Source organism: Cherax quadricarinatus, chromosome 14 (genome assembly GCF_038502225.1).
Source record: "Cherax quadricarinatus isolate ZL_2023a chromosome 14, ASM3850222v1, whole genome shotgun sequence".
NCBI classification, from domain to species: domain Eukaryota; kingdom Metazoa; phylum Arthropoda; class Malacostraca; order Decapoda; family Parastacidae; genus Cherax; species Cherax quadricarinatus.
This window is the reverse complement of record NC_091305.1, coordinates 34,342,166-34,361,386: the sequence shown is the minus strand read 5'-3', so window position 1 is coordinate 34,361,386 and position 19,221 is coordinate 34,342,166. Positions and strand designations below refer to the sequence as shown.

General features: G+C 39.5%; 1 protein-coding gene across 1 annotated transcript in view; it reads right to left on the bottom strand.

Annotated features, from left to right (window-relative positions):
* mri (BTB/POZ domain-containing protein mrityu) overlaps positions 1-19,221 on the bottom strand; it is a 129,689-nt gene that overhangs the window by 11,784 nt on the left and 98,684 nt on the right. The window contains exon 8 of the mRNA XM_070085028.1: positions 18,107-18,179. Coding sequence (XP_069941129.1) covers positions 18,138-18,179 — 42 coding nt within the window. The 3' untranslated portion in view covers positions 18,107-18,137. The remainder of the gene's footprint in view (positions 1-18,106; positions 18,180-19,221) is intronic.

The following is a 19,221-nucleotide window of genomic DNA, read 5'->3' as shown; positions in this document are numbered from 1 at the left end:
CTGCAGCACACAGAGCATATTGAGAGAAAAAAAATGAGACTGTAATTTTCGACTAAAACAGCAACTTTGCAGTGTTTTGTCGTATTTTTTTATAGTTGTATTTGCAATTTCTTGGTCTCATTTGATAGAATGGAAGATATATTACAGAAATAGAGATGATTTTGAACGGTTTTAGTACTGAAAATGGCTTGAAACTGAGCTGAAGGTATTGGAAATGTTAAATTTTTGCCGATGTTCAAGAGTAAACAAATGACCTCACTCGTCTAATACACGCCAGTTGGTGGTTCTAATATATGTTCACAAATGTGCTGGAGATGGGAAGTACAGTGCCTGCACTCTGAAGGAGGGGTGTTAATGTTGCAGTTTAAAAACTGTAGTGTAAAGCACCCTTCTGGCAAGACAGTGATGGAGTGAATGATGGTGAAAGTTTTTCTTTTTCAGGCCACCCTGCCTTGGTGGGAATCAGCCAGTGTGTTAATAAAAAAAAATAATTATTTTTACAATTATTGCAATATTGCATGAGAGTAAATCTTCTATTTTTTGGTTTGAATAAAAATTCATTATGTGAATTAAAAATCAAAATGGAATTCATTTGTAAAGCCTGAAAACATAACTAATGAACAGAGGAAATGTTAGTTTAGTGCCAGGAATGCCTGCATTGTTTATTCTGGACCCTATTTTGAAATTGGAATATTTTGCACTTTGCACTAAATTGGCAAAATTACCAATTTCCAATCACTTTATTTTGTAGTTCAAACAGTTGAGTTGGTGATTTCTTGTGCTCAGTCGATAGAATAAAAGTAATACTAGTGAAATAGCTAAGAATTTGGTCGACTGGAATAAGGTAATTGGCCAGAAATGGGAGTTAAAGTTGGCAAAATCGCCGATGCATAAATATTGGTGACATCAAAATTCGCAAGAGCACAATTTCGTCAATTTTCCATCAAATTTCTTACTTTTTGTTTTATTACCTTCAAAAAAAGATTCTCTACCATTTCATAAGAAAAAATAACAAAATTATTTTTTTGAAAATTCTTGGACACTGGTGCACACTTTGAAATTTGGCCTCTGGACCCTGAAAGGGTTAATGTCATTAACTGGGGGTCCACTGTATATGTAATATAATAATATAAATTATAATAATACGTACATAATACTAATAATAATAATACGTAATACGTACAGTTGAACCCCGGTTTTCAAACATGATCCATTCCAGAAGGTGGTCCAAAATCCGAAATGTGTGAAAACTGAATAAATTTTTCCCATAAGAAATAATATAAATGCAATTAGTCCATTCCAGACACCCAAAAATATTCACAAAAAAATCATTTTTTAACCCTTAACCGGTCCAAACGTATATTAATGTTCTCTCGCGTAGTGCCCCAAACGTATATATACGTTTTACTTTTCATTCATTCAAAATTGGCGCGATAGGCCTGAGTCGCCTAGACATGAGAGAATGGGTGTGCGCACTCAGTGTGCGCAGTATACAAAAAATCTGGGATGCCTGTGTACCACATGGTAGGAGCAGTTACATTCAGCTCCATCTTGGATCAACATCATGGCACATCCTCGTGATTCACTCACACCTCGTCGTATTAACACTACTATTCGAGTTAAGTGATATAGATCGTGAGTTTAGTGGATTTGACACCAATGGGTCCAGTAATATTCAAGGAATTAGTGAAGATGTCGACGATAACCCAGATGACCCTCAGCCCATCACCTCTGGGGTAGCCACACCTGACCCTGGGCCAATCACCTCTGGGGTAGCCAGTGTGGCCACAGCAGACCCTAGGCCAAGCACTTCTAGGGTGGCCAGTGTGGCCACACAAGACCCTGGGCCAAGCATCTCTGGAGTGGCGAGTGTTACCCATAGGCAACTTCGCAAGAGGAAACTATCATTTTCCCGGTGTTTTAGTGATAGTGAAAGTGATGCAAGTGATGATGTGATTGATTTTATGCCATTCAAGGATTCGTCTAGTGATATTGAAGTTCATTATTCACCAGTGAAGCGTACTTTTAGGCATCATTATCTACGTTCAGGCAGTGTGCCATATGCAGTCCCCAAGGGTTGTGGCAGGTCACAATCCAAAACCCCGGCCACTGATAGTGAAAGTGATCACGAAGGTGAGTATGCGGGGATGGAGGAAGTAGTGGTGGGTGGCACGGTGCCTGGACCACATGGTGCAGTGGGTGGACAGACAAAGGACCGCCCGGCATCCCCTCAACCATGTGCTGCCTCCACTCCTGTCCCTCCTCCTGGTCCCCCTCGCCCCATGCCACAGGTCCACCCTACACCATGTGATCGTGAGTGGAGCTGGACACAAAGTACACCTACCATCCGACTTACGACCTGCTCGACATACGTCCACTCGACTTACGACCGTGCATCTGGCAGCTGGGCTGGGCCGGCTGATGCACACCGCTGTACAATATTTGACAATACTCGCGGCGGCAATGTGTCATGCAGGCAGCATCAGTTTGAGTAACCCTGCCCTATCAGCAGCATCATACTGAATTAACTGTACTAACTGGACAGTAAATTTCACCATGGCCCCTAAGATGAAGTCTGAATCTTGCACTGAAGATTGTGGCAAGAAAAGCTCTTAACTCTTGAACTCTCTATTTGTTTTCACTGTTGCACATAAACCTGTCTGTATCTGTCTGCCTGTATATCTGTCTGTATCTCTGTGTGTCTGTTTATCTGTCTGTCTACTAGTGTGTCTGTCTTTGTGTCTACCTGTTTGTCTTTCTGTCTGTCTACCTGTGTGTCTGTCTTTGTCTGCTTGTCTGTCTCAGAGCCACTCATTAAGAGTGTACTTGGTCTTGACGCCATATTAATAATGATAATAATAATAATCACTAAGGCACATTAAATGTGTATAAAACGTTAATATAGACATTTTGCTTAATCCATCTATGATTTTATTTCAAAATTATATAATAAACATGCTACATAACATATAAATTAACAAATATGAGATGTTTTTCTGGTCGTCTTGACAGTGAACAGGAATCATTCGTGTCCGGGCTGGTAACAACAACAACAACAACGTTTGTTTACATAACTCGTGAACATTCTACATTCTCATTCTCTCTCTCATTTATTCATTTAATCTTGTTTACTCACCTCTCACTCTACATTAAAACTACAGATATTTTAAGGTAAGTAATGAGTGGACACGATTTTTATATTATACCTTAATAATAATAATATTAATATTAGTACATATGTATTATTGTAATAATAATGATTATTAATATTATTATTAATTTAGGGCACTGGAGCACAGATCCACTGCATAGCACTTTGTCTGGATTTTTTTGGGTTATCCTAGGTAATTTATAATATGTATGATAACTCGACTTATGTGTACCAGTGAGAGAGAGAGAGAGAGAGAGAGAGAGAGAGAGAGAGAGAGAGAGAGAGAGAGAGAGAGAGATACAGAGAGAGATACAGAGAGAGAGAGATACAAAGAGATAGCCACATTTGGTCAGCCAGTCAGCCAACTACCCACCCACCCATCCAGCCACTCACCCATCCAGCCAACCACCCACCCAGCCATCCAGCCACCCACCCACCCATCCAGCCAGCCACCCACCCATCCAGCCAGCCAGCCACCCGGCCAACCACAGACCCGGCCACCCAGCCAGCCAGCCGGATACGTATTACACATGTTCCAGAGTTGTTTCTCTTTACTTAGGGTATAGGTTACACAACATTCTGGCAGGATGACACTACCAGTGGTATTCTCCCATTCCACTATGTCGACAATACATAAAGATAATAGTAACATATGATACTGTATGCGATGTAAAATTTACAATACATATCACTACCATGTATACATTATAAACAGTACATAAATAATTAAAATACAACAATAGAAGTAAATTATGGTAAAAAGAATGAAATAATGATTGTACATTACATTACAGTATTATGTAGGTAGTTTATATAGGAAAGTTTTGACAATATGCCCTACCCAATATGTCGGCAATTTTCAAAGGTTCGACTTACAGCCATTTCGACTTACGACCGGTTGGTCGGAACCAAGCTTGGTCCTAAGTCGGATGGTAGGTGTATATTCGTGCCATAGCCTTGTGATTTTGATGCGAGTGGAAGTGGTATCCAGCCAGATTGTCCCATAATGAATGAGTCTATTTCCAGTTGTACTTTGACGAGCCTATAATGAACTTGATAGCGACCCAGACAAACAATTATTACCGATATGTCATGGACAACATAACAGAGGTTGGAGAATCGTCACGGCTGCACAGGTGGAAGGACACAACAGTGGCTGAAATGTATTTATTCTTTGCCACTGTCATGCTTATGCCACATATCTATAAGAACAATATACGTAATTACTGGTCCACAGACCACTTCATCAGTACTCCAGTTTTCCGTGACCTCCTTCCCTGCAACAGATTCACTCTGTTGCTACAAATGTTCCACTTCTCAGACAGAAATACGCCAAACAGAAATGACCTTCTATACAAAATCCGGGAAGTGTTTATGTATTTGAAGCAGAAATTCAGTGCATACTTTTATCCCTTCAAGAACATTGTTATTGATGAGTCCTTGATTCTGTTCAAGGGACGCCTGTCATTCAAGCAATATATACAGAGCAATCATAATCATTTTGGTATAAAACTTTTTGTTATGTGTGACTGAGAGTGGTCTTGTGTTGAATGTTATTGTATACCCCGGAGAAACACACTTGATGATGACAGATGGATGTTGGGCATTTCCGGTGAGGTTGTTCATAGGATGATGGAACCATACCTTGCCAAGGGCCATACATTGTACACAGACAACTGGTATAAAAGCCCTATGCTCGCTGATTTCCTACGTGTGAACAATACTGATATATGTGGAACAGTGAGAAGAAATAGAAAACATATGCTAAGGTTCAGTGGAAGCAGTGTTGAAGGTGTAGTGCAAGTGTTTCATGCTAATGACATTATGGCACTGACATGGCATGACAAACAGGACGTGACATTGCCGTCAACCATCCACAGAAACGAGATGGTACAGACAGACAGACTGAGCAAGTTCAACAAAGAACCTATTGTAAAGCCAGCTGCTGTCGTGGACTATACAAACAATATGTGACTAGTTGACAAGTGTGACATGATGATAGGGTTTGTTGACTGTGTGCGTAGGAGTCGCAAGTGGTGTATAAAACTGTTTTGTCACCTTGTAGACATTGCAGTGCTCAATGCATTCAATATGTATGAAATAAAGACTGGAAAATGACAACGTTTTGCAGAATTCTCTCTGAATGTTGCCAAACAGACAGCAAGAAAGTATGGTACCACACCTGTACCTGCCCCTCAACAGTGACCTGTCACACCACAACCTGTCCCCCAACCACAGCCAGTGGGGGAAGTGCCAGACTGAATCACTCCTAACTGTCACTATCTGGTACCAATACCACCTACCCAAAAGAAGAAGAGTGCCCAGAAGAAGTGTGTTGTGTGTGCTACCACCAAAAAACGATCCCAAAAGCAGAAGGACACACGATTCACTTGTCACCAGTGTGGGGTGGCACTCTGTATGAATCCATGCTTCATGGAGTATCATACAATCATGGAGTTCTAGAAACATAAGTAGGACATGTAAATACTTGTATATAGTTGTAGATAACAGAATGTGATTCAGCCAGGTGTGCAAAATCACCTGTCAGTGTGTACATGTGTGTTTATGACAATATGATAATAATTTTGTATATAATATTGGTGTGTAAACAACAATTGGCATTGAAATAAAAAGATTTGACATAAAACATAATTATCATATGAAAACCAGGAAAATTAAAAAAAAAAAATAGAAAAATATGTAGAATTTCTGCAAGCAGTAGTGCTCCATGTTGCCGTCAGGTGATCGCCAAGTGCCAACTTCGCGGCCCATATCTCGGTGAGTACTGACCCTAATTTTTTTTTTTTAATTCTAAAACAGATAAAAAAATGTGCTCTTTTTTTCTATATATAAAAAAAAACATTTTTTTTTTTTTCAAAATATTCAGGGCGCTGAGCAAGTGAGCATATACATACGTTTGGACCGTTTAAGGGTTGAATCTCTCAAACCAGCCTTTGCTGGCCTTAAATTCATCAATATCATGACTATTTGGAGGCATTTTCTTAATGAGATCATCATGCAACTGCCTTGTCTTTTCACATATTATTGACTGATAAACACTATCTCCTGATAATTGTTTTTCGTTTATCCACACCAACAACAGTCTCTCCACATCTTCAATTAATTGCGATCTCCATTTTGAAAACATACTTGCACCTTTCGCAACAACAGCTTCCTTGATTGCCTTTCTGTTGGCCAAGATAGTAGTGATGATTGAATGGGGTTTGTTATATAGCCTTTCAAACTCGGAGATACGCACTCCACTTTCGTACTTCTCTATTATCTCTTTTTTCACTTGCATAGTAATTCTCACCCTTTTTACCACAGGGTTGGCACTAGAAGCTTTCTTGGGGCCCATGGTGGCTTATTTAGCAGTTACAAGCACTAAAAACAATGGAATAATACAAAATATCTTGCGGGTACACGCAGAATCGACCACAACGGCTTGTAAACAATGGCACACTGGCTATACACGGAGTCTTGGAGTGGCTGGGCCCACTCAGGCTGCATGAACACGTTCAGGACGAAAGCCTTTAGACGATTTTTTCGGTGTTAGTAGAGCCAGTATTTTGATGCCAAAGAGAGCTGTTAGTCGATTCTGGCATTAGACGATGCCGCCGTTAGTTGAGGGTCCACTGTATTCAGTATAAGTAACGTTTTTTCATCAAAATATTGGCTCAGTGAACATCACTGAACTCGGTACAAGTTATTCATCCGGAATGTGTCTGCGCGGTCTGAGTGGCCCCGACACTCCATGTACAGCCAGTGGGGATGATCCCACACGTTCATACGATAGATTTTGTATTATTCCATTCTTTTTAGTGCTTGTAACTGCTAAATAAGCCACCATGGGCCCAAAGAAAGCTTCTAGTGCCAGCCAGCCCTTTGGTAAAGGGCTGAGAGAGGGGAGAATGTGCCTTTTTCAGTGATTCTGCAATATGTACAATACTAAAGCAGTAGGAGTTGATAAAGGCTCTAGTGCCAGCCAGCAATAAAGTGTAGCATTAACAGTGTGACAAGTTTAGTGATTAATCGATAGAAAAAGGATAGCATGAAACTGACTCCTCCATTGTTGCTGGAGGTATATATGGCGACTGACAAGACCGCCATTTCTGCTGCCTCTTGCTGCCACCTTCACCACCACTATGTGAGGCTTATCTTTCAGTGGCTCTTATACACCCAACAACAAATAACAAACCACCACTCGAGACATTCTTAATGCCATATTTTATTTATCCTAGAGTAAATATCATGTTTTTTATGTTATTAATATTGTTTATTACGTCATATTAGATGAATTATGCTAGATAAATATGCCAAAGAGCTGATATTAGTGTCCTCCTGAAGGACTATCTTGTCCTGTCTCCCAACACAATTCCTAACATACGCCAGAAACAGACCTCTCTGGAACACTTTTTTGAGTGACAGGGGTCCAGTGACTCTCAAGCTGGTCCTAGTGGCATTAAAAAACAAAGAAGGGAAGTAACCCAGGATAAGGATTTGGTACCTGAAGTCTTTATAGAAGGGAATTTCCCTTCCAAACAATTGTAAACTCCTTCATCCTCTCCCCTCCTCCTGTCTTCCATACATCACTATGTCTTCAATAAAGATAAGTGTGATATTATTATAGTTTTATTCTTCATGTATCATTGTTTTCTGTGTAGGTAAATGTACATTTCATGTAGAAAACATTTTTTTAATACTTTTGGGTGTCTGAAACAGATTAATTGAATTTTCATTATTTCTTATGGGAAAATTAATTCAGAGTAAGTCAGATTCAGAATAAGCCACTCTCTGGAACGGATTAATTACGTAATCTGGGGGTCCACTGTATATCCATTCTGTAATACGATGACCAGAACTGTGCAGCATAATCTAAGTGAGGCCTAACCAAAGATGTATAAAGTTGAAGAACAACCTGAGGACTCCTATTATTTATGCTTCTTGAAATGAAGCCAAGGATTCTGTTCACTTTATTGTGAACACTTATGCACTATTGTCTTGGTTTTAGATTACTGCTAACCTTAACTCCCAAATCCTTTTTGCAATTAGTAATAGTATTAAGATCTACATTATTTAGTTTATATGTGGCGTGCTTATTTTCTTGTCCAATGTTTAGAACTTTGCATTTGTCTACATTAAACTGGATCTGCCACTTCTCCAACCACTGCATCAGTCTATTTCAAATCACAACCCCACTACCTGCTCATAACCAAGAACATGTATCATGAATCTAATCATACCCGTGAAGAACTATTAATGTCAGAATTTAGAGAACCATCTGGTCTAAACTTGGTAGATTCTGAATGGTTGTTTTGGCATGTTACTCCTCTTGTTATGGTCTGTACCAATATCAGATACTGATATTGGTCACAACATCCCTAGAACTAAAGAGAAAGTCAGGAGAGTAGTGACATTTAACATGTATTTTTAGTCTAGGTCTGGTTGGATCAGACCCTGAGGATAGCGAATCTTTTTCTGTTGCCAAATGACGCAGACCATAACCCTTGTAAGAAAGGAAAGTGATGTTCAGAATCCTCTAATAAAAGTATAAAATTAAGTAAATCAGGAAAATTGTGTGGAGGACAATGTGAAAAAGAAGACTAACACTGACCTCAGGGTATAGCATGTTAATGCCCCAGGTATATGACATCTCAATGTTTATCTGGTATATTATGTAATATCAGAAGATTTAAGCGCCCATGATTTTCATGGTCCTGAGGAACATAAGTTGTTTGTTGTGCAAGACAGGTATACAGGTTTACAGCACCATGGTGCTGTAAACACCACCTCCAAGGCTGAGGGACTGATTACCTCATCTTTTGTATATAGTTCGTCTGTTTTCTAATTATGTCCAAGAATCTGTATTGATAAAGCCACTGGATGGCGAAACGTCTACAATAAAGATAACCAGATGTTGCACAAGTGTCTTAACTTTCATAAGTTGTTTGTGCAAAGAACCCTGACACACCCCTGGTGTTGTGGGTCTTTATTCTGGGTGCAGAAGGATCTTAGCCAGTTGAAGCATATATCCTACATTATTAATTATTTTACAAAGGAAGAGATGAGCCAGGAGGTGAAGCTGGGTCCTAAAGCAAGATTAAAGAATAAGCCTGGTTAAAAAGAGAGCTGATGGGGTCTTGAAGACAGATTAAGGAACAGGCCTGACTGATGAGAGTTTTGGGGGCACTGAAGAGAGTGAAAGGCAATCCTCAAATGTCATAATACAGCAGTGGACAGGATTGCCAGAAAAGCCAATAATCATAAAATCATTCAGAATCTAGTGGGCATTGTGTACTCTTTCATTTATGAGCAGGAAGTCTAAAGTTGGTGTGACAGTGACCCACAGTTTGTGGGTTTGAAGGATAATAGTGTATGGGGGTATCCTCCCTTGCACCAAAACCAACTGACAAAAGGAATGTCATCTTCCCAGCTGAGTACAGATGCATTCCAGAAGCATGTTGTGAGATGGGTTTGGGGTAATATATGCCACCACTTCCAAAGACCATCTATGAACTTATTTTTGTGGCCAGCAGTGTTTAGGAAGCAGTCTCAATAGTATTCTTAACACAGGGTGTCTGTTAAAAAACCCACAGGTGAGTTAAAAGTTTTTTCAGGGTATAATTTTAAATCTGAACTCTGTGTACCACCCAACCCTCACAGAAATGCTGAAAACAGAAATTTGATGACCACAAACTGAGTGACCTTAGTGAGAGTAACAGCCTTGGCTGTGATAAATGACAAGAACTTCTGCCACATGCATTCATACTGATGTTGAGTGAAGAACCTATGGTATGTGGAAATTAATCCAGTATTAAGCCAGAATCAGCTATGGTGTTCTTCTAAGAGCCAAACATGAAGTGTAGAAGTCAATCTCTCCTGGTCCAGAACCTTGCCTAGATTGTGACCTGTGACAAAATGTGGTGGTATAAACCTTGGTAATAAATACCGACAAGTTGGTTTAGAAAGACACGTAAGCAAACACTATGACATATTTATTAGAAAACGTTTCGGTCCTGGGACCTTGATCACTTCTAACATACAGAGGTAGAAAGACATTATATATACATAGGCGGAGAGTGAGATGTGATGCACATGACCTGAGGAATGTCATAAGAACATAAGAATGGAGGAACACTGTAGAAGGCCTACTGGCCCATGCAAGGCAGGTCCTTATCAAAACAACCTCTACCTATGATGAGGACGGGTAGACAATGAAATCATGTGACTCCTGTGTTGTTGGGTTGGTGCTGCTTAAGTATCATGTATGCCAATGTTTTTGAAATTTTGTAGTTTCCAGTGTTGCGTTCTATAGTGTTGGTGATGGCGATTAGTGAGGCTTCTAGGCACCGTCGGCGTCTGAGGTCTGGTTCGGTGAGAACGAGTTGTGCCTTCTACCGTGTTCCTCCATTCTTATGTTCTTATGACATTCCTCAGGTCACGTGCGTCACATCTCACTCTCCGCCTATATATATAATGTCTTTCTACCTCTGTATGTTAGAAGTGATCAAGGTCCCAGGACCGAAACGTTTTCTAATAAATATGTCATAGTGTTTGCTTACGTGTCTTTCTAAACAAAATGTGGTCATGATGGTGATGCAGAAGCTCTCCTCATGTTTCATACAGACTAGAACTACTAAGGTTGAAGAGGTTTCATAAGCATAATGATAATGCTCTGTTTGAGTGGCCTAAAAAAATGTGAGCTACCACATCTGACAGTTGGGGTACAGGAGGGAAGACTTATAGGAACCAGTATACTGACCAGTCCCAAGTAATTTGGGTCGCTTTCTCAAACTTGCAGTTCCAGAAGAAAGAAAAACAGAAAGATTGGGAAATTTAAATTTTCCAAAGAAGCAAAAATATTCATGTCTGGAAAGCCCCAGTTGATCACAAGGGATGAAAACACCTGTTGAAGTTCCAACTCATGCATTACAGGAAAGCATTGGCAAAGATAATTTACCAAGACATTCAAGCACACAAAGGAAGGGATGAGTTGAATTTTATGTGAGTTGTAGACATTTAGCATCTTTTTCCATAGGATTGAAAACTGGAGTCAACTTATGAAAACACTAAGCACAGGTGTGTTGTCTGAGTAGACCATCAGATATGCTTACGGTTTATGTGCAGGATAACCTGATGAGGGTGGCATGTCCCTGAGATCATGCAATGCATAATTAGTGGGGAGCTGCACTTAACATCTCTGTCATGATCTCAGGGACATGCCACCCTCATCAGGTTATCCTGCACATAAACCGTAAGCATAATTAGTAAGCCACTAATTATGCAATGCATAATTAGTGGCTTTCTACTATTTTACTCATGCATCTACATTATCTGTATGGCTCAAAGAAAGCCACTAATTATGCACTGCATAATTAGTGACTTTCTTTTATGACTATTATTGTACTCATGCATCTACCCATGTATCCACAATATCTGTATGGCTCAAAGAAATAAAACATTATCATTATCACTGCAGAAGCATCTATTGTATGAGCTATCGACAGTGGGAGAGTTCAATGAAACCATTAAGAGATGTAGTGGCAGGATCCACCACTGCAGAATCATGTGGAGAAAGGAAAGGAAGAGGGAGCAAGACGTTCCTGTGGAAAGCAGGATGATGATTCATTCATCACTCTCACAACCTAAGAGGGAGAGAGGGTCTCCAGATATAGGAAAAATGCCACAAAATTGTAACTTTCCCATTATCACTATTTCTCTGAGGGCCACATGAGAATTGGCATAAAAATCCTGAAGAAGTTTTCATATGGCATCCTCTTTCTATGGAGGAATAAAGATCTGTATACCCCCAGTGAATTGAAAATGAATGTCAAAGCAAGCTACAAACTGTATCTGGGTGAGCTGAGACTTGTTGAGACTGATGAGGAATTCCATAAGTCTGAAAGGTTTGGAGAATGGTGCTGAGTGCAGTAAATGTTGAAAGTGAAGCCAAGTCTATGGCTAGGAGATTGTCAATAAAAATGAACAGTGATAAGCCAGTGGTGTGCAGGAAGCACACTAGGGGCTGACAAACATGACAAACACATGTAAAGACAGACAGTGCAGTCTTGAGCCAAAACAGGAATGCTATGAACTGGTAACTGCTGGAAGAAAGTTTTGAAACATGAAGTACTTAGATCTGATAGATCATTCAGCATTCTTGGTAATAAAAAACAACTAAGGAAATTCAAGATAACATTAACAGACAATTTAAATACTAGTTTGAATATAACATGGTACAAATATCACACCAAGGTAAAATAATGAGCATCAGTTTAAAGTCCCAAAAATAGCTAATATAATGAGACTCCTTAAAGCTTCCTGAGATCCCTAAAGGCACCACTGAAAATATAAAATTCAGAACATAAATGAAATAGCCCAAATTATGAGCAATCAACTGTCTTCCTCAGGTAGCTGCATGCCACAAGCGCCAGAGTGGGACAGCCCTGGAAGCAGGTAGTTATAGATGTGTGGGACCAATCCTCAACTGACAGAGGCTCATTTCAAAGTGATGATTCCTGTTGAAGGAAAAACACAGACACTGATTCCTGCCAAAATCTGTACAGAACTGGTAATTGATACTCAGGAGATGGAAGCAGAAGTGAGGGTCTTGTGAACCGAGACATGGTAAAAGTCCAAGCACATGTCATTTGAGGTGACCAAATTTGATTGGATGATGGCTGCTCAGACAACTGTGATGGTCTCCATCTTGAACTTTGAAGTATCAGACTGTTAAGTAAGTCTAGGGTGGGGATACAATGAGGCTTTCCAAGTTGGACCATCAGGAAGATGCAGAAAAAAAACAGATGTGTGTTGGGAATCTTGCAGACAATGCCAATCCACAGAAGATCCTTCCTCAATGAAAGCATATGCTGGAAAGACTTTCTGGATGAGAGGACATGTTAAGGAGGAAGGCAAAACAGAGGGAGCGACATCCCTAACCCTTTCAGGGTCAGCAGGCCCTCTCCTAAACTTGTTCTCAGGGTCGGAAATTTTTCGAAAAAAAAAAAAAAAAAATCTTATGAAATGATAGAGAATCTTTTCCCTATCATAATGACACCAAAAGTATGAAATCTGATGGAAAACTTACAGAATTATGCTCTTGCGAAGTTAGTCTTGACGATGTTTACACATCGGCGATTTCGCCCACTTTGAGTCCTATTTTTGGCCAATTCCAACGTACCAGTTGACAAAAATCATAACTATTTTGCTAGAACTCCATTTTTTTCCCTTCAAATGAGTACAAGAAACCACCCATTTACCGATTTCAACTATCCAATAAAGTGGTCAGAAATTGACAATTTTGCCAATTTCACACAAATTTCAAAATATGCCAATTTCCAAATAGGGTCCAGAATAAACAAGACAGACATTCCTAGCACTAAAATAATTTTTTTTCTGTTCATTAGTCACGTCCACAGGCATCTCTCACATTTATTTTGCTTTTCACTTTGAATTTTTCTCACAAAAAAAATAGAAGATTTACTGTTATGCAGACTACTGCATTAGTGTAGAAATGGTATAAATAATATTAGCGCACTTGTGAAAGAATATTAGACTCACCAGTTGACGTGTATTGGACGCGTGGCATGATTTGTTTACTTTTGAACTTTGGCAAAAATCGAACATTTCTGCTACTTTGAGCTCAATTTCAAGGTACTTTTCATTGTGAAACCAATCAAAATCATCTCAATTTCTGTAATATGTCTTCCATTCTATAAAATGAGACCAGGAAAACTAGAATACAACCATTAATAGCATACAAAAATACACTGCAAAGTTTTTGTTTTAAAGCAAAAATTCAGTTTTTTTTTTCTTATTATGCACTGTGTGCTGCAGAATTTTTTTTATACTGTGCACAGACCACTTAAACCCATTCTTTCACATGTAGGCCTACCAGCTTTCTTTCGCTAAATTTGAAGGCGCTAGAATTTATGCGTATTAGTACGTCAGTAACCCTGGTGTGCAAGCTGTACTAGTATGGCACCAACCCTGAAAGAGCTAAAAATAATAACTTGAGAACTTACGGCTAAGTGATGTACACATAACCTCCCCATGACATAGCCTTTATGCTCTGCATTAGGAAGAGAATACCTGGGAAAAAGGCCCTGCTAGTGGATCCATGGGAAATGGTATAGTTCCAACTGCTGAAAACCTTCCTCACTGTTGATGTACAATGATGGGAGTCTTTCCTAATTGTAACTTGGGACCAGTCCCATCCCTGGACCCATCACATATCTTGGTAATCCTTTGACTACCACCCACAGGATGGATAATAAAGATAACAATTTAATTAAACTTCTAGTTGTAAACTAGGGACAAAAGGATTGAAATGTCCAAGAGGAATGTGAACAGCAATGATGGTTAAGAGCCTTGGTGGAAGAATCAGTGTTCTGTTGGTGGAATGAGTAGAGGAAATAAGACATGATAAAAATACTGTATGTTAGGAGTATCCCAAGCCAGGGAGGGTAGAAGTGTTGTAGGAGACCACCAAAGAACCTCACCACATTTAGAATGTCTTGTGCAGCTATGAGACATGCAAAGGAAGGGGATGCATCCTTCTCTTTCACCCACAGCCCCAGAATCAAATTGAGCAATCAATGCATACAATAATCAGCAATGAAATTAAGTAGAATGCTCTGCTTTGTTAAAGAAGTATCAGCCCCAGTAAAGGCAGGACCAAGAACTTTCCAAGAATGAATACTCATCTTCCCAAGTATTTCAAATACTCGAGTTTCAGAGTCCTCATGGTAATAAGGGAGTGTAAAAAATTACATGGGAGCATTAAAGTCATACATGCAGGGAAAGAAAAGAGATAGTCAAACTTTGGCAAAAGTTAAATCTGGGCAAACAAAACTTGTAGAAGGAAAGTAGGAATTTATCACCAACAGTTGCTTCTTGAATTTGACTCTGAGCTAAAATACATCCTGAGGTTCCTGCACTGTAATCATGGAAGGGTAAGCCTTCTGAATTTTAGCCAGTAACAGGCAAAAAATGCTGCAAGTTCAGAATCAGCAGTAACATTCCCAGTGTCTTGGGCATAGATAGTAGTGCTGTCAAAGTATCATGGAACTAACATAATTGGATGTACAAATGAAGCACAGGGTAGTAACTCAAGCCAGTGTATGGTTGGGTGGTTCGCTGCAAAGTAAGCCACTCCCAGGGGTAGAAACATCAGGATGACATGCAACCAATGATGGAGAAGCAGATGGGAGAGTATGGAGGATGGTAAAAGCACCGAAAGAAAAAGTCGTCTTCCATGCAGACAAAACCAGAAGAGTAGGAAGGTGTCACTCAAATGGTGAGTGGAGAGGCAAGAAGACAATAACATACTTGCAGGAGATTTTTTTTTTTTTATTATCACACTGGCCGATTCCCACCAAGGCAGGGTGGCCCGAAAAAGAAAAACTTTCACCATCATTCACTCCATCACTGTCTTGCCAGAAGGGTGCTTTACACTACAGTTTTTAAACTGCAACATTAACACCCTCCTTCAGAGTGCAGGCATTGTACTTCCCATCTCCAGGACTCAAGTCCGGCCTGCCGGTTTCCCTGAACCCCTTCATAAATGTTACTTTCCTCACACTCCAACAGCACGTCACGTATTAAAAACCATTTGTTTCCATTCACTCCTATCAAACACGCTCACGCATGCCTGCTGGAAGCCCAAGCCCCTCGCACACAAAACCTCCTTTACCCCCTCCCTCCAAACTTTCCTAGGCCGACCCCTACCCCGCCTTCCTTCCACTACAGACTGATACACTCTTGAAGTCACTCTGTTTCGCTCCATTCTCTCTACATGTCCGAACCACCTCAACAACCCTTCCTCAGTCCTCTGGACAACAGTTTTGGTAATCCCGCACCTCCTCCTAACTTCCAAACTACGAATTCTCTGCATTATATTCACACCACACATTGCCCTCAGACATGACATCTCCACTGCCTCCAGCCTTCTCCTCACTGCAACATTCATCACCCATGCTTCACACCCATATAAGAGCATTGGTAAAACTATACTCTGATACATTCTCCTCTTTGCCTCCAAGGACAAAGTTCTTTGTCTCCACAGACTCCTAAGTGCACCGCTTACCCTTTTCCCCCTCATCAATTCTATGATTCACCTCATCTTTCATAGACCCATCCGCTGACACGTCCACTCCCAAATATCTGAATACATTCACCTCCTCCATACTCTCTCCCCCCAATCTGATATCCAATCTTTCATCACCTAATCTTTTTGTTATCCTCATAACCTTACTCTTTCCTGTATTCACTTTTAATTTTCTTCTTTTGCACACCCTACCAAATTCATCCACCAATCTCTGCAACTTCTCTTCAGAATCTCCCAAGAGCACAGTGTCATCAGCAAAGAGCAACTCTGACAACTCCCACTTTGTGTGATTCTTTATCTTTTAACTCCACGCCTCTTGCCAAGACCCTCACATTTACTTCTCTCACAACCCCATCTATAAATATATTAAACAACCACGGTGACATCACACATCCTTGTCTAAGGCCTACTTTTACTGGGAAATAATTTCCCTCTTTCCTACATACTCTAACTTGAGCCTCACTATCCTCATAAAAGCTCTTCACTGCTTTCAGTAACCTACCTCCTACACCATACACCTGCAACATCAGCCACATTGCCCCCCTATCCACCCTGTCATACGCCTTTTCCAAATCCATAAATGCCACAAAGACCTCTTTAGCCTTATCTAAATACTGTTCACTTATATGTTTCACTGTAAACACCTGGTCCACACACCCCCTACCTTTCCTAAAGCCTCCTTGTTCATCTGCTATCCTATTCTCTGTCTTACTCTTAATTCTTTCAATAATAACTCTACCATACACTTTACCAGGTATACTCAACAGACTTATCCCCCTATAATTTTTGCACTCTCTTTTGTCCCCTTTGCCTTTATACAAAGGATCTATGCATGCTCTCTGCCAATCCCTAGGTACCTTACCCTCTTCCATACATTTATTAAATAATTGCACCAACCACTCCAAAACTATATCTCCACCTGCTTTTAACATTTCTATCTTTATCCCATCAATCCCAGCTGCCTTACCCCCTTTCATTTTACCTACTGCCTCACGAACTTCCCCCACACTCACAACTGGCTCTTCCTCACTCCTACAAGATGTTATTCCTCCTTGCCCTATACACGAAATCACAGATTCCCTATCTTCATCAACATTTAACAATTCCTCAAAATATTCCCTCCATCTTCCCAATACCTCTAACTCTCCATTTAATAACTCTCCTCTCCTATTTTTAACTGATAAATCCATTTGCAGGAGATCCCACATATATTCACTGATTTTAGACCTGGGCATGCCATACATGGGAGACCACAAGAACATGGTGTATATGAACAAGTGGAGTGTCTGCAATAATAAGAGTTCTCCATGATGAATGAGGTCCATAAGAGAAAACAGGCAAGAGAATGTTGGTGCGTACTTGAGTACTGGTAATTTACTTAGATAAGCACTGGAGGGAGAACCAGTGTGCATGCACACAGGAGATAAACAAGGCTTAACTAGCTCAAGAAATGATATGAGTCTTATATACTGCTAACACAGAGGTTATACAAAAGGTACTATTCCTAATGTGGTCTATGGAACCTGAAGAAACAATAGTAACATTTCAAAACTGTGTAATATATTTATATAATTATCCTTGATTTCTAACTGTGCAATCTATAAAGATGTGCTCATATTTTTAATACAAGACTGCCAAACTTAGTAGCCAAGCTCTTATCACCATTGTTTCATGCAAAAAGCATTTGTCTTTTTAATTCTTTACATTATTATTTAAAATGTGCAATTATGGATTTTGTTAAAGATGTTTATTAAAACAAATTAATAATTTGACACATAAATATTGAAAATTTAGAATTATTCAGACACATTATAAGTTTAGTTATGAACTGACACCATACCTGCCTTAGAAAAGTGAACAAGACAGGGCTTCTATTCATAATTCCCCTGCTGTGACCATGTCCACACTGCAGTCACACTGTAAGACACAAAGTCTCTAAATTTAACACAATTTTATCACCCTTCCCATCCCCAGTGTTTGACAAGTCACTTAATACTGTGCTTTGATATACAGCATTCTGTAGTTTATCCTGGAAACAACTATGCTAATACAACTGTATGATATATTCTGTAGTTATCCTAGGACAGTTATGCTAATACAACTGTATGATAAATTCTGTAGCTATCCTAGGACAACCTTGCTTTATTCTACTGAACAGAAGAAAGATAGCTCAACATGAGATGATTCTCTGCATGATTCATGACTGTCTCTAATTTGTGAAGATCAACAAAAAATGATCTAAGCCTACTAGTCCTGGTAACTCAGAAATAATACACAAATAACCCACATGTAGGAGGCTTAAACTTATGATGTTGTTTCAGTTAAACTTGGACCTTAAATAGTCACACAGAAAAATGGTCCAAGTTAGACTGAAATGACATCATAAGTTTTCTACATGCAGGTTATTTGTGTATTGTTCCACTCACAGTATTGTCTTTTTTTCTACTTTATTCTGAAAAAAAAATTATTTAACCCCAAAACAGCTTGTGTGATGCATGGGTCATCATGGTAACCCGTTTGTCACATAAGTTTGTAAGAATATACATTCTGGGTTGGGGTTGAAAAATTTAATTTACTTTTATAATTACTGTGACCATGGGGTGCCAACCCCATGGTCACAAGTAGGTTTGGTGTAAATTTTACAGATCCACATAAAGTACAGAGTGACACATGATTTACTCCACATGTATCATGCAGGGAATTGCCCAGTATATCAACATAAAGAACTAAGCAAATGCAAAAAGCAATACCACTAGGTAGTGACCTTTGGACATCATAAAATAATATACAAAGTTTGAAGTTCTGCATGCAGAATTTTTTTTAACATAAACATGATCTAATATTTCTGAGTAACTGTAAGGCAAATACAAGTGACATTCACGCAGCTCACAAGTGCTACTAATCCCTCATTATTTTCAGAGAAAAAACTAATCATGTGATGTAAGATTAATCTGATGTA